Consider the following 12,389-nt stretch of genomic DNA (forward strand, 5'->3'; position numbering starts at 1 on the left):
CTCTGCTTGGCTGCTGCCAGAAGAAGTAAGAGGAAAGAACATACCAGCAAAAACAGTATGTTTTTCCTACTAGGGATGATGTAAGGACAAAAAATTGTAAACTTGGACATCCAACAGTGGATGCTGCCGGAAACTTCTGACCATTTATAAATCTATCCATTTGCTTGAGTAACTGTTGTCTTGTCCATCCTACATTCTATTACCTGAATATGTAACCTCCATCTATATGCATGTTGATAGATTGTATCGGGCAAACTTCAGTGCCCGTTGTTTTTTGCAGGGAGGACTGTTGTGGTCATACTTCTGTGCCTGTTGTTTTTTACAGGAATGATTGTGGTGATTGTCTTACTTCTGATTGCCATTGTGGTGGTGGCCTGTATTCCAAAGTAAGCTGACTACCCCAGGCTAAAGTAAGACACAACTTTAGGTAAGTCCTTGTGCATGCATTCAATCTTTCTTTTTGATAAGTCATTTGAGTCTACCAGTAAAAGAAAAATGGTGAACCTGCCAACTTTTACTAATTCAGAAGCAAGATATAATACTTTTTTTCAATAGCTGGGATGTAATGTGGCATATTGTTTGACCAGGGCAACCAACAATATGACTTGTGTGATACAAACATATTGTTTTTGCTCTTTTCAAGTATAAGAAAAGAATACCCCAAAAAAGCAGCTACCAATATCCATGTGGTTTTGAATGGTTACATTTTCAGATACATGCATGTGGGTAATGCTAGTTCACCTTTATTCGCGGGATACTAGTAACCTATATCCGTCATTTGTAAAAACAAGGCATGTATTTAGGGATATCGAATTGATGAATTGTGGTTTCAAACAGCAATATTTTCAAAATGTCGTAGTTTGAAATCATATCAGTCAACTTGATAACCCTTAATACCTTGTTTTTATAAACAACGGACATAGGTTAACCCACGGAGAAAGTTGAACTAGCATTACATTGTGTATATCTTGAGACAAAACAATCATGGGATTTCGTATCTCTGTTTTTAGATGGTGAAACCCTGCAGTCCAATTGTCACCAGTCCAAGGTAACCAGACACAACATGCTTGTTCCTTGGACACACCCAACAGTATGTGCAACTCTGACCAACAGCAATCAAACTATACTGTAAACTAAGTTACTTTCTCTGCAGTTTTATTTAAAGGTAGGAGAGAAAAGGCATTTTTTAAATTCTGTAGTACACTGCAGTAACCATGCAAGGGACGTATTTGTGTTGGTGACCACGAAATCTTCTAAAATAAAACCGCCATGAAAGTTTGAAGATTTACAAGTAATTGCACTTCAGTCATTTGTGCTTGTAGTATTAACCAAACCATTGCCAGTCACCATCATTTGTGTACAGTTCTGTAAGATGGCAGTCAGGCACCTTTTTTTAAAAATGTCGGACACATTAGTAATTAATTTGATGTAGAATGACATGGATTGATTGATATTCTGTCATTCATAGTGTACCATTTGAAAAGACTAAATTTATTTGCCTATCTTTGGAGTGAGGAATGATTGACACTATATGAGTATATAGGTTGTATGTACCCCTTTTTCCCTAGCACTGATAGATGCATGTTCGTTGTCCATTGGGTGAGAAAGGACAAACAACATGGTTGGCATTTACATGTAGCTTGGATCCATCTTTGTTGACATTCAAAACCAAAGATGAGAGTGAAAATTGCCAAAATCTCCATTGTATCTTCAGTATTTGTAGCTTCATAATCGATTCCACCCTCCAGCAATGAGTTTTGAATGAAAACAAGGTATCTTATGATAGTAGCTCTGTCAGCAGAATGTCATTGGTCTATGGTAATAAGATAATTCAGAGATCAGTAAATATAAGCCTTCCCCTGTAGGACAATTCAATTCTGTACTTTTATCAACAGTGCCACAAAACTTCTTTAAAAATGCCTCCTGTGTTGCATAAAAATCTTGTTCATTTGGTGTTTTTCCATGTTCCAAGGCAAAATTTAGTCACTCTTGTTTTTAGTCCCAGTATTTTTATTCGGTTACAACAAGAATCATGTTCTTTTGAATCAGTAAAGGGATGGACAAAGCATTTTAACTTAGATACAGAGCTTGATTATATTATCATAACGTTTGTGGCCATCACAGGAAATAGGTTGTATTATGATGGTGTAAATCAGTCGTAGACATAAAATTGACACAATGCATTGCAATCTTGTACATAAATTTACATTTAATAGTTCTGAATCCATTGTTTTTTGGTTAGTTTGTACAGAGTCCACAGTTATATTAGAATGAATAAACAAACACGTCACTGACAATGAAAAGACAACACGTCCCCCTAGCAGCCTTTCAGTCTCGTATCTCACTGGCAAAACCAACGGACGCCTAAAGCAAGGGGCAAATACTGATGGAGATACAATTTCTCCTCACCCATCCTTTAATAATAGACAGGATCTTTTACAGTGACAACATTTTTTTTAGAATATTATACCCCCCGTTTCGGGGGTGGTAAGATGTAATAAATAGCGAGTATAGCATTTATCTACACACTACGAATTGGCAACAAGAATGAGGAGCAAAAATACCACATGTACACGACTCTGGCTAGTCTATGGAAGTTGTGAAACGTTACAAGCCTCAGCTTTGTACAGGACATCAAGCCACTGACACACACATCCATCGATATACTTACACTTGCAAGTTTTGTCTATTTTGTCATTAGTACAATACAAATAAAACAAGAATTATTGCTCAATGGTAGCATCTGAATTACTTGTTATTATTTCTTCATATCATAAATATTCCTTACTCTAGTTTTTACTTAGCCATCATCAGTTACATCCTTCCTTGTCTTCATGGATCCAACCTCAAGAATAATTACAGCTAGAAAAATGCCTCCTCCCTGGAGGCGTCGCCAAAAAAATTACCAAATCTTTATGTGGTGTTTTGTAAAAAATTACAAAGATGGCACTGGTCATGGTTTCTATTATACGAAAGGAAATACAAAGTACATGCTGAAAAAGTTGTTGTATTTGATGCAACAATAGCCAGAACAGTGCCTGATGAATATATAAAAAAAGTATTTGAAACAAGTGGTGAAGTTGTGAAGAATGAAAAATAACGGCTTCGTCCTTTTTATACTAGACAATGTCATATACCTTCCACTAGATCAATTCTTTTCGTGCAGCTTTTAACTACTCTGATATGTTCCAACAAAAAAGAAAACAAGAACGTAAAAAGGGAAGAAGAGTTCCCTGCGTTCTGTTGCAGACAACACTATTGACAAGGGTCTCGGGTTGTCGTATACTTCTGCAGAATCTGTAAATCCAGTCCGAGAGTTCTGCCGTAATCCTCTGTGTGTGAAGTTCTGACATATGTGTGCCATACACACTGGTCCTATCCAGTCTTTAGTCAGGTTTTTATTATGTCCAAGAGAAAAATAAAAACGTTTCCACATGGCATGAAGGTTGAATCAACATTTGCCATCTTTCTGGCGCCGCTGGAGCCGACGGAGTCTCTTCCCCCATCTGTTCCGCCAGGGTATGGACGTACTTCTGTAGTCCAGCGTCAGGCCTTCTCTGTTGTTGTTACTGTCCACCGAACCCATCAGCAAATATTTGCGCCCGAGTCGCAGCTTGGGACACTTGCACTGCAGATCCGACTGCCGCACGTACATGTACTGGTCTCCGCGCCGAAGTTTCAAGCTCTGCTCGCGTTTGAATATAGTCCCAACGTTTATGGTGAACTTAGTCCATTCCCCTAGGATCTCCCTCGACAGTATGCTACACTGGATAACTGGGGATAAAACAGACAGAACATATGGTTAGAAAATTACATCATTGAGTTATTCGTTCTTTATAGTCCTTTTTCGCTATGTTTTCCTCTGAGGATTGCTTTGGCAAATATGAGAGCTGAAAATAGATACAGACAAACCATGGTAAAAATTTGGGGCTGGCGCCATGGGGCCAGTTGAGGGTTAGATGGGGCTTCGGAGAATCCGAACATTTTGAACAATGATCGGACTGCACAGGCATCCTTGGCATATGGGACATGTACTGCCCATGCCAAGGGCTCGTAAATCTACCCCAATTACGCCTTCTCCAAATATTTTGGTAATTGTCCCCCCCTCACGCACGCGTTTTATCAAGAATGAAAATGAGATGAAGATCTCCCCTGGCTGTATCTTCTGTTACATCTTTTGACGTGTAAACAGGAAAGAGCCAGCTTCAGACAGGCCAGTATATCAGTGTCCGTTATAGAATGTTCTACTTGCTTGTTAAGTGTTGGGCAGACAGATTGTGTGGTGTGGCGACTTGTCATCTGTCAGGAGTATGTGTTGTGCCAGGCTTGACCAAACAATACCCCCCTCCCCCCTTCCACTTTTTGAGCCTGCTCAAAGACAAGGATGCTGGTGTGTCACCAAGTAAGATTTGAACTTCAGGTTTCGCACGTTGGTGTGACTGGCAAATAGTTCACACTGGCACCAACAGTTCTATACCTAGACATAAATTTTCAAGTATAACCAGCATGTGCTCCATACTGTCATCTGTTGATAGAATCATGGATGTGTGACATGATGAGAAAGATTTTTCTCCACAATGATGAGGAAAGCACACCCAGTATCTGTATATGCTGGTCTGTACTTACCATAGCCTGACTTGCAGTAGTTTTTCCTGTTAACTTTCTTGGCTCCCATGCATTCTGGACACCGTTCATCTTTAGTACAGGAAAAAGAAAGAAATAGTGTTCACAATACAGTAAATTCATTTATATTTGTGGTACTTGATTTCACAGTAGAAGATGTAATTCTAAGGAGATTTGTTCTAAATGTAGTAAGTTTAAACAATTCTGTGGTACAGTAGAATCACAAAGTATAAAATAAAACCACCTTGAATATTTTTAGATTTACGATAAATTCGGCCTACAAATTTCAGACATTTCTCTTGAGCTTGAAGGAACGTATCTGAACTTCACCAATACTCCTTATCGTGTTTTGCTAACCTCAGACAATTAAGATAACATCTTGAGGGATGACATTGAACTTGCCATGGGAAATTTAAGAAATCTTGAAATCGTCTGCGCTGGTCATAATATTTTGACCAGATTTGCACTATGTGTACAGTTGTAGTGCCATTCTCATGCCAGTTTTCTTTCGCTTGATGGTGTTTTCTTCATCAGTCATTCCTTCAATGCAGTTCTTATGCATGGTACTCTGACTACATCTAAAGTTACTATTGAACGTGCTATAATCAAGATATGGAAAACAAATAGTTGAATTTGTTGGTGCATAAGTCTTCGAGATTCAAACGTCTGATTCTAACTCCTAAGTTGCTATAAATTGAACTTAATATGTACATTTCTCAGCATTGAAATTGCAAATATGATATCAATTCTATGCCCAATTTTTTGTGTTGGAAATTACAGCTCAACTTTCTTCAGGAAGAAATTTCAATGAAAGAAAGTTAACCTTCAACGAGCTAAATGACGATAAATTCAAATTTCCTACCAAAGAGTTACCTTGGTTGGCTGAAAGTTATGGCTTCCTAGAGGTCAAACTTATTTTCCGCAATTTGAATTTTTGAACACAGTAGGCATTACTGACATTTTTCATCCGGAAATCTTACTTGCTCTGGCCTTATTATCTGATCATCATCATCGTATCGTTCTGTGCAATATGATGAGACAAGATAGTCACATACCTGGTTTGGGATAGGATGGGCTGGGCACACTTGTTGGCCCTCTCGGGATCTCTGTTGGAAGAAAGCAGATAGGAATGGTTGTTACTAAACTTTAAAATCCTGTATGCAACTAACGTACATTATGATATGCAGTTATTCGTTATGCTTAAAATAGTTTTTGATAATGTAAAATATTAAGACATTGGTTGCACAGACCACATTGATCCCAAATGCTCAATAGGTATTGGTAGTTCCAAAATATTCGAATGTTGCGCTTAGCTCTTCTAAGTATTCATTCATAGCCAATGGATTTGGTGAACACCATAAGAACTTTTATTGAGTTATGTTTATGAAAAAACATGAGACAGTGACTGTGCATCCATGATTATGTATTATCATGTATTTCTAACTGTTCAGCTTCTGTCACACAGTCCATGAGCATCAATAGTATTTGTCGATTGGCCGGTTGCTAGATTTTAGAATCAACATTTTAGAATCGATAGAGTGCCCGCTTATTTTTCACCAGCAAATTTATGCTCTTACATTTAATGGGGGTCGGTGTCCTGTGAACATCGAACGATCCTCATGAATTGTGCGATGATCAAGAGGACACCGGGCACATTACTACCAAAATGTCGTTTAGACGTCAGCAATCGATTTTTGTGCTGTGTGACAGGACCAGACAGACAGAGTTGGACTGAACTTCAGTAGGATGGCTATCAAATATCATTAGGCACAAATCTGTCCTCATCACATTCATCATCTGTGTTACTAGACTTGATTCTTTCAAACCCATCACTCTCCACCTTGTGTTTTTGTCCTGTTCTTTGCATTGAACTGATGGATGAACAAAACACATTGAGCATGACAAAAAGACTCTAAAGTGTGTAAAAAAAAAGGGTAACGGTGGCAGGGAAAGCTTATGGCACAGCCATCTTGTAAGCCAGTGGAATTCTCCATCTTTTTGTGCTGATGGACAAAATTCTGCAGGAATAGTTGAGTACCCGTAGGCTGCGCTACATCAACGATGATGAAAAATATATGCTGGGAATGACGTCAACACGACAGGGCAGGGAGGGGGACGTCATTGGTTTCCTGCAAAGCGCAGTTTGAAAACGAAAAAATGGTGGTGGAGATGGCGGAAGGAGATCGGGTGGGGGGTAGAAGAAATAAGTCTTGTGCACAGATGAAGGATGGATGCAAGAAATATAGCAAACTTCAACATCTGCCTCATCATGAGATACAAATACATGCAGACTCAGGCTTGATTATGTGAACCATGAACAGCCAACAAGCCTAAACCAATTCATAACTGCCAAATTTACTCTCTATTTTACTCTTCAGCTGAGACATGGACACTTTTTGAAAATCTTTTAGTTTTAGTTAAGACATCAAAGCCTTTCGAAAATCTCAAGTTTTAGTGAAGACATTGTAGTCTCTCAAAAATATTGAGTATTAATGAAGACATCTGAGTCTTTCAAAAATCTAGAGTTTTGGTCGAGACAATAGAGTCTTTCAAGAATTGAAAAATGATTTCAGAAGACATATCGAAGCCTGTCATGGTTCACCTTTGAGTGTAAAGCAATGACGGTGCTGGCAGTTTCACAACGAGCAAAGCCACCAGCACATATGGTTGAAGGAGAAGAACATACTTATGCAGGGGGCAACGGGCGATCGACTCTGCTGGAAGCCTTTGGCGCAGCGGTTGCAGGTCAGGCCAGTTACGCCATCCTTGCACGGACACTGGCCCGTGGTTTGGTTGCATGTCTTACCGGAGGCCCCCACAAGGTGACAGTCACAGGCTAAACAGACAAGCAGAGGACAGGAGACATGAATACAGGAGTAACACTAGTCTCCAATTTTGTGACACAGAGTACGGGCAGTACGGGCACCCAGGCTCACAGTTGTTTTCTCTCTGGCTAAATTACTGTTACAATAGTAATATGCCACTCCAATATGATTTCCTTATTCTCAGATTTGTGAAGTCAGTTGAAATGAAAAGATATTAGGAAGAGGCATTTTTACCTAAATACTAATGCTACCAAAGGATCAACATTCATTTGGTGATAAACATTTCACAAAGATGGGCTTTTGATTGTCGGCGACAAATTTTTCAGGTCAGGAAAAGAATTAAGAGAATCCAAGAACCAAGAAGTTAAAGGGCATTTTTTTTCTGATCATCATTTCAATGATCTTAGAAAAATGTTTTCGAGGCAGACTTTGAGCCTGGTGGCCCCGTACTGACCCTACATAATACAGTTTATACTTTACTTGAGGTCCACTATCAGAAATCACTGTGAATTACTGTAAAGTAACTAAAATCAGTGCCCTGTGATATAACCAATAGATTATTGAAACACTAAGAATTCCCTGTGGATGCCATGATTTCAGCAATTAAAATGGATGGTTACATTTTTTCTGGCTCTCTGGCACAGAAATCGTACCAGCCATATCTACAAGCTAACAAATGTTAGGCTTCACAGTTTTTGCTGGCAAGATTCTTGACTTAACCTCAAATCGCTCAATGAAGGTTACTGTTACTGAATTAGTAGTTGTGGAAGATATCCTTGAAGCCTGCATGGTTGGTGAGTTTGTCCTAGTTTTTAGACCACTACTAATTAATTGGCTATTTCCTGTCCTTGTCCCAACAGGATTAGCACTGTCTGTGGAGATAAGGGCTCTTTCCAGCCTCTGTCAGTCCATACCAGTGTTCAAGCCAGCCTGAATTTTTTTCCGTCCCCAGTATTTTGAATGGAAATCCTCTCGAGCGCAGAAGGCACAACAATCATAAGGGGTCCAGGAGGAAAATTTTGAAATCTAGACCCTCCAAATGCTATGTCCTGCATTTTGAGGGGCAAATTTTGCTGGTAGAGTAGACTCTGCTTGGTTTAATGGCATCTGTACTGAATTTTTGTACAATTTCATTCCCTTCTTAAACATCTTTGCTGTTTTTTGTCTGTCACAGAGGACGGAATAGGCAAAATATTTGTCTGTCCCCAGCTGCTAAATTCTGAGGACGGAAAGACGGACACTGGCTAGAACCCTGGTCCATACCCTGGATGGAATTTTGCTCATTACCGAAAAAATTTAACCATGATGTTTTGATTGGTCGTCACTCACTATCCAGTTTATCATCCGTACTTGTGCCACAAGACTTGCACAAATTCAAGACTCATTTTGAATTTTAACCCTCAAACTGCGTTAAATAATCTTTCAGAGGGTAAACGCAAGTTCAAAATCAAGGCTTGACAGCGAGCCTTTTTTCCGTCATACTGTGACTGAGACGGACAGATTTTTTAGCTGGAGAAAGCCCTGGTGTAGTCATGTAACGCTGCCCCCCTCCCACCTTCCTACTAACACTAACAACCACCCCACCACTACCAGTTAGTCAGGCCCTGTGTGCTGAAGGAGAAACGGGAGGTCAGAAAACGACCACACAGCAGACTAAACAAAAACAAACAAAAGAACAAACAATCACCACTCAGAGAGAAGGGAGAGGAAGACAGCAACATTCAAAATTAGGGGGTTTGTGAGAGGACAGTGGAGGCAAAAGACAGCAGAAACTTGTATAAATGAAATTTGAAATAATAATAGAAATAAAATTCAAAAAAATCTCGGGGTCTAGGTCACATTCTTGGTCACAGGGCATCTTAAGTATCATCTCCAAGCTTCGTACATTCTTTTAAAAGTACATTCTTTTTTTCTGATGTGCCAAAATTTCAAAGTACAGTCTGATATGTACAGATATATGCTTGGATTTAATTCTTGCCCTGCAAACTTTGAAAGCATCGATTTTTTTTTTAGATCAGTACATTCACCATTAGACTGATGTATTTCTTTTCTTTGGAGTTTTCTGTGTAAAAGGCTGCGTTGCTTTGAAATGATGTAACCCTGTTAGTTATGCCTGAAATCATGCTGTTGCTTGCTGCAAACTATAACGATTGTTAGCAGCTTGGGCTCTAGAGCGAGGGTGAGTTTGAAAGTATCAAGTCTGTTACACCAAAAACGATTAAAAATAATAAAAAATCAAGACATGTTGTACCACAGGAGACATTCAAATCAAAAATCATACCAACGAAAATCAAACCAGAAATTCAAATAAAACGACAAATGAGGGTTGTGACAAGGGCATGCAGTGCAACATTAGTTATTACCTCTTCTCGACTAATTTTGTTAGCTGTAAGTCTCAATGCTTCTATCATGGATTAAAACGGAGATCTCCCCCTTTTTGTAAACCCCATGCAGGTGAATTAAAGGAAGGATCCTTTCATAATACAGTGTTAAGTACTTGTAAGGTGGAAACAATTGCAATTTTCTGGCCCCACATGCCACATGCTCCTAAGCATGGGTTACTGTAAACGTGATCATATTTCTTGCTCTTGTGGCTCCATCTTGACAAGCACATCAATTTCACAGTACATGTCACACCTCCAGCCAGTACATTGACAAAAACAATAGTCTCAGTGTTCGGCCCTACTGCTGTCATAACTGTGGCCAGGTGCGACCAGGTGTTCCTATACCTGTGCAGGTGAGAAGAAAGGGTGGGGCACTGTCTTTGTGGCTACAGTTTATCCAGGGACCCGAGTCCACGTGGGCATGAAAGCCAGTGTCTTGGGCAAATCACAGAAAAATATGCCAGGCAGCAAGGTTTTGTTGAAAAGGTAAATAATCCATGAATCGGCTATACCAACAAAACAGAATTGATACAAGTATTTTGGTCCTGCCCAATTGTGCGGGGACTAATCTTTGTGTGCACAGACGACCATGGTGTTGCCGTCTCTGTAAAGGCTCCTTGTTTGAGTTCAAGTTTGTTTGTGGGTCATGTAACGGCAGGAATCACAAGCAAAGCTTGGCCTTTGGTCCGCAGCTATTCAAGTGTTCGTGCCAGATGTGCGTAAGGTAGACAGAGGAACTGTCAAGTTTCTCATGGATTGTTGAGAGAGGTGAGTTAGTGTAACCTTTTGCAAAGTTGTTGCAAGGTTTTACCGTCAACAAACTGTTGCTTGGAAAGTGTTAGGGATAAAAGGCTGCCTCTTCTCAATTGTGCCTGACACCAAAAAGAAAAAAAATCCCCTTGACCAAGAGAGTATTTTTCCCCCTTCTGTTTCTACAATAACCTACAATTTGAAAGAGGAGATGTAATTAGTTTGATAACATCAGGTGTTTCTTTTTCATCCCTACAAAGAGACGTAAGAGTTTCGGGGACGTCTTTTAAAGACACGTGTCGCTACTTTGTCGGATAAATGCATCAAAGCAGATTTACCGCGCCTCTTCTCATCCCCAATGCCAGCCTTGAAAGACGTGTTTTTCTTTCGCCCTTTCCCATTGCCATTCCTAACGCGTCTCTCATCACCCCTGCACAGGTGCGGAGAAATTGATGACGGGATACCTGGCACGAGATCGTGTCGCTTACCTTTGCATGCCTTGCGGTGTGTGATGGGTTTGGATTCGTCCCGGTAGAACCCCTCCTTGCAGTAGTGACAGTGGCGTCCGGCCGTGTTGTGCCGACAATTCAGGCACACGCCGCCACCCTTCCGCCCCGACAACTTGTATAGTTCCATGTTGAACCGGCACCGACGGGCATGTAGGTTACAGTTGCATGCTGAAAAGGGAGGGAAAAGCCGAGAAACATAAGAAGCCGGCATGATATTCTCTGTCTTTGTACGTGGATGAAAGGTTACAAGCCTGTTCAGGAGGAAGGAGTAAGCTTAGCTTTTTGCCTTTGTCTCCGGCACAAAAGTCGGGTAAATAGACAAACGGTCTAGTAATGCTGAAAAGAAAATAAACCAAATAGTTCAGATTCTTTTGAAAGTTGGAGATGATAGGTAAAGGGTGGAACACTTGGGGTTCGGCCCATAGATGGTCCACTTCATCAAGCACTCCATTCCTTTAACACGACCCTTGTTAACAGTAAGTAACACCGACCATGTTGAAGGCTTATGGTCAGGATGTCTACAAGCACTTAGGTGAAACGTGAGCAAGATGACTCTGCCGAAAGAGCATAGAATGACCACTTTCTGTTACAAATAGCCACTACGCTGACCACCAGGGTGGCTCTGCTAAAATACTACCTGCCCTCCAGTACAAAGGGGGTAGTCTTTAAACAGGGAGGGTACACATAGGTAGGAGGGCAATGTCTATATCATTTCCTGTGCCGAACAAAAATTCTACATCGAAATACACAATGGCCAGCATACCAGAAAGAATTGACCAACCAGGATGAATTTCTTAGGTGAATGTGGGAACATCTGAGGGAATAAAGACATCTATTAATGTCTGCCTTCCTTTCATTGGTTGGTATGAATGGTTTTGTGTAAGAAGACTGTTGTATGATTTTATATCGGTCTATCACCTTGGAAAAAAGGTGCAAATGATATTTTACAAGAGCGCAAGAAAGTTCAAATTGTTTTTGTGTTGGGTCTTTAAGAAAATGCTTTTCGGCTGTTCCCTGAAATAATGGATAAAATATGATTACATTTTAATGCGATTACTGTAGTATGAGGTGATGTCTATAGTGGCAAAGGCGAGTTCCTTTTCCTGCTCCTTGACACAGATACTGGACGTCAGAAACTCTCACAAAGATCATATACCGGCTTAATCCGGCCTGGCTTGGCTACGACTCCAAGTACAAATCCCAGCTGTTTGGTCTTAACCCGCCATCATCGCGTGATCCACCGGAACACGATTTGGATTAAAGGCTCAGTTTTCTTGGGAACCCTGTTTGATACACTG

At 40.2% G+C, this 12,389-nt stretch overlaps 1 protein-coding gene and 1 long non-coding RNA gene across 13 annotated transcripts in view; one reads left to right on the forward strand and one right to left on the reverse strand.

The window, feature by feature from the left end:
* LOC118428734 overlaps positions 1 to 2,729 on the forward strand; it is a 3,695-nt gene extending 966 nt beyond the window's left edge. The window contains exons 2-3 of the long non-coding RNA XR_004832681.1: positions 326 to 427; positions 1,011 to 2,729. This is a non-coding gene — a long non-coding RNA (uncharacterized LOC118428734). The remainder of the gene's footprint in view (positions 1 to 325; positions 428 to 1,010) is intronic.
* Positions 2,190 to 12,389, reverse strand: part of LOC118428730 (netrin-1-like) — a 41,353-nt gene continuing 31,153 nt past the window's right edge. For 10 of the 12 annotated variants that reach the window (XM_035838897.1, XM_035838899.1, XM_035838903.1 and 7 more), the window contains 5 exons: positions 11,071 to 11,259; positions 7,310 to 7,459; positions 5,679 to 5,729; positions 4,627 to 4,695; positions 2,190 to 3,774 (listed from right to left, as the gene is read on the reverse strand). In XM_035838897.1, the coding sequence (XP_035694790.1) occupies positions 3,452 to 3,774; positions 4,627 to 4,695; positions 5,679 to 5,729; positions 7,310 to 7,459; positions 11,071 to 11,259 (782 nt within the window). In that variant the 3' untranslated portion in view covers positions 2,190 to 3,451. The remainder of the gene's footprint in view (positions 3,775 to 4,626; positions 4,696 to 5,678; positions 5,730 to 7,309; positions 7,460 to 11,070; positions 11,260 to 12,389) is intronic. The other 2 variants (XM_035838905.1, XM_035838904.1) reach the window with 1 other exon arrangement.

Source organism: Branchiostoma floridae, chromosome 13 (assembly GCF_000003815.2).
Source record: "Branchiostoma floridae strain S238N-H82 chromosome 13, Bfl_VNyyK, whole genome shotgun sequence".
NCBI lineage: Eukaryota > Metazoa > Chordata > Leptocardii > Amphioxiformes > Branchiostomatidae > Branchiostoma > Branchiostoma floridae.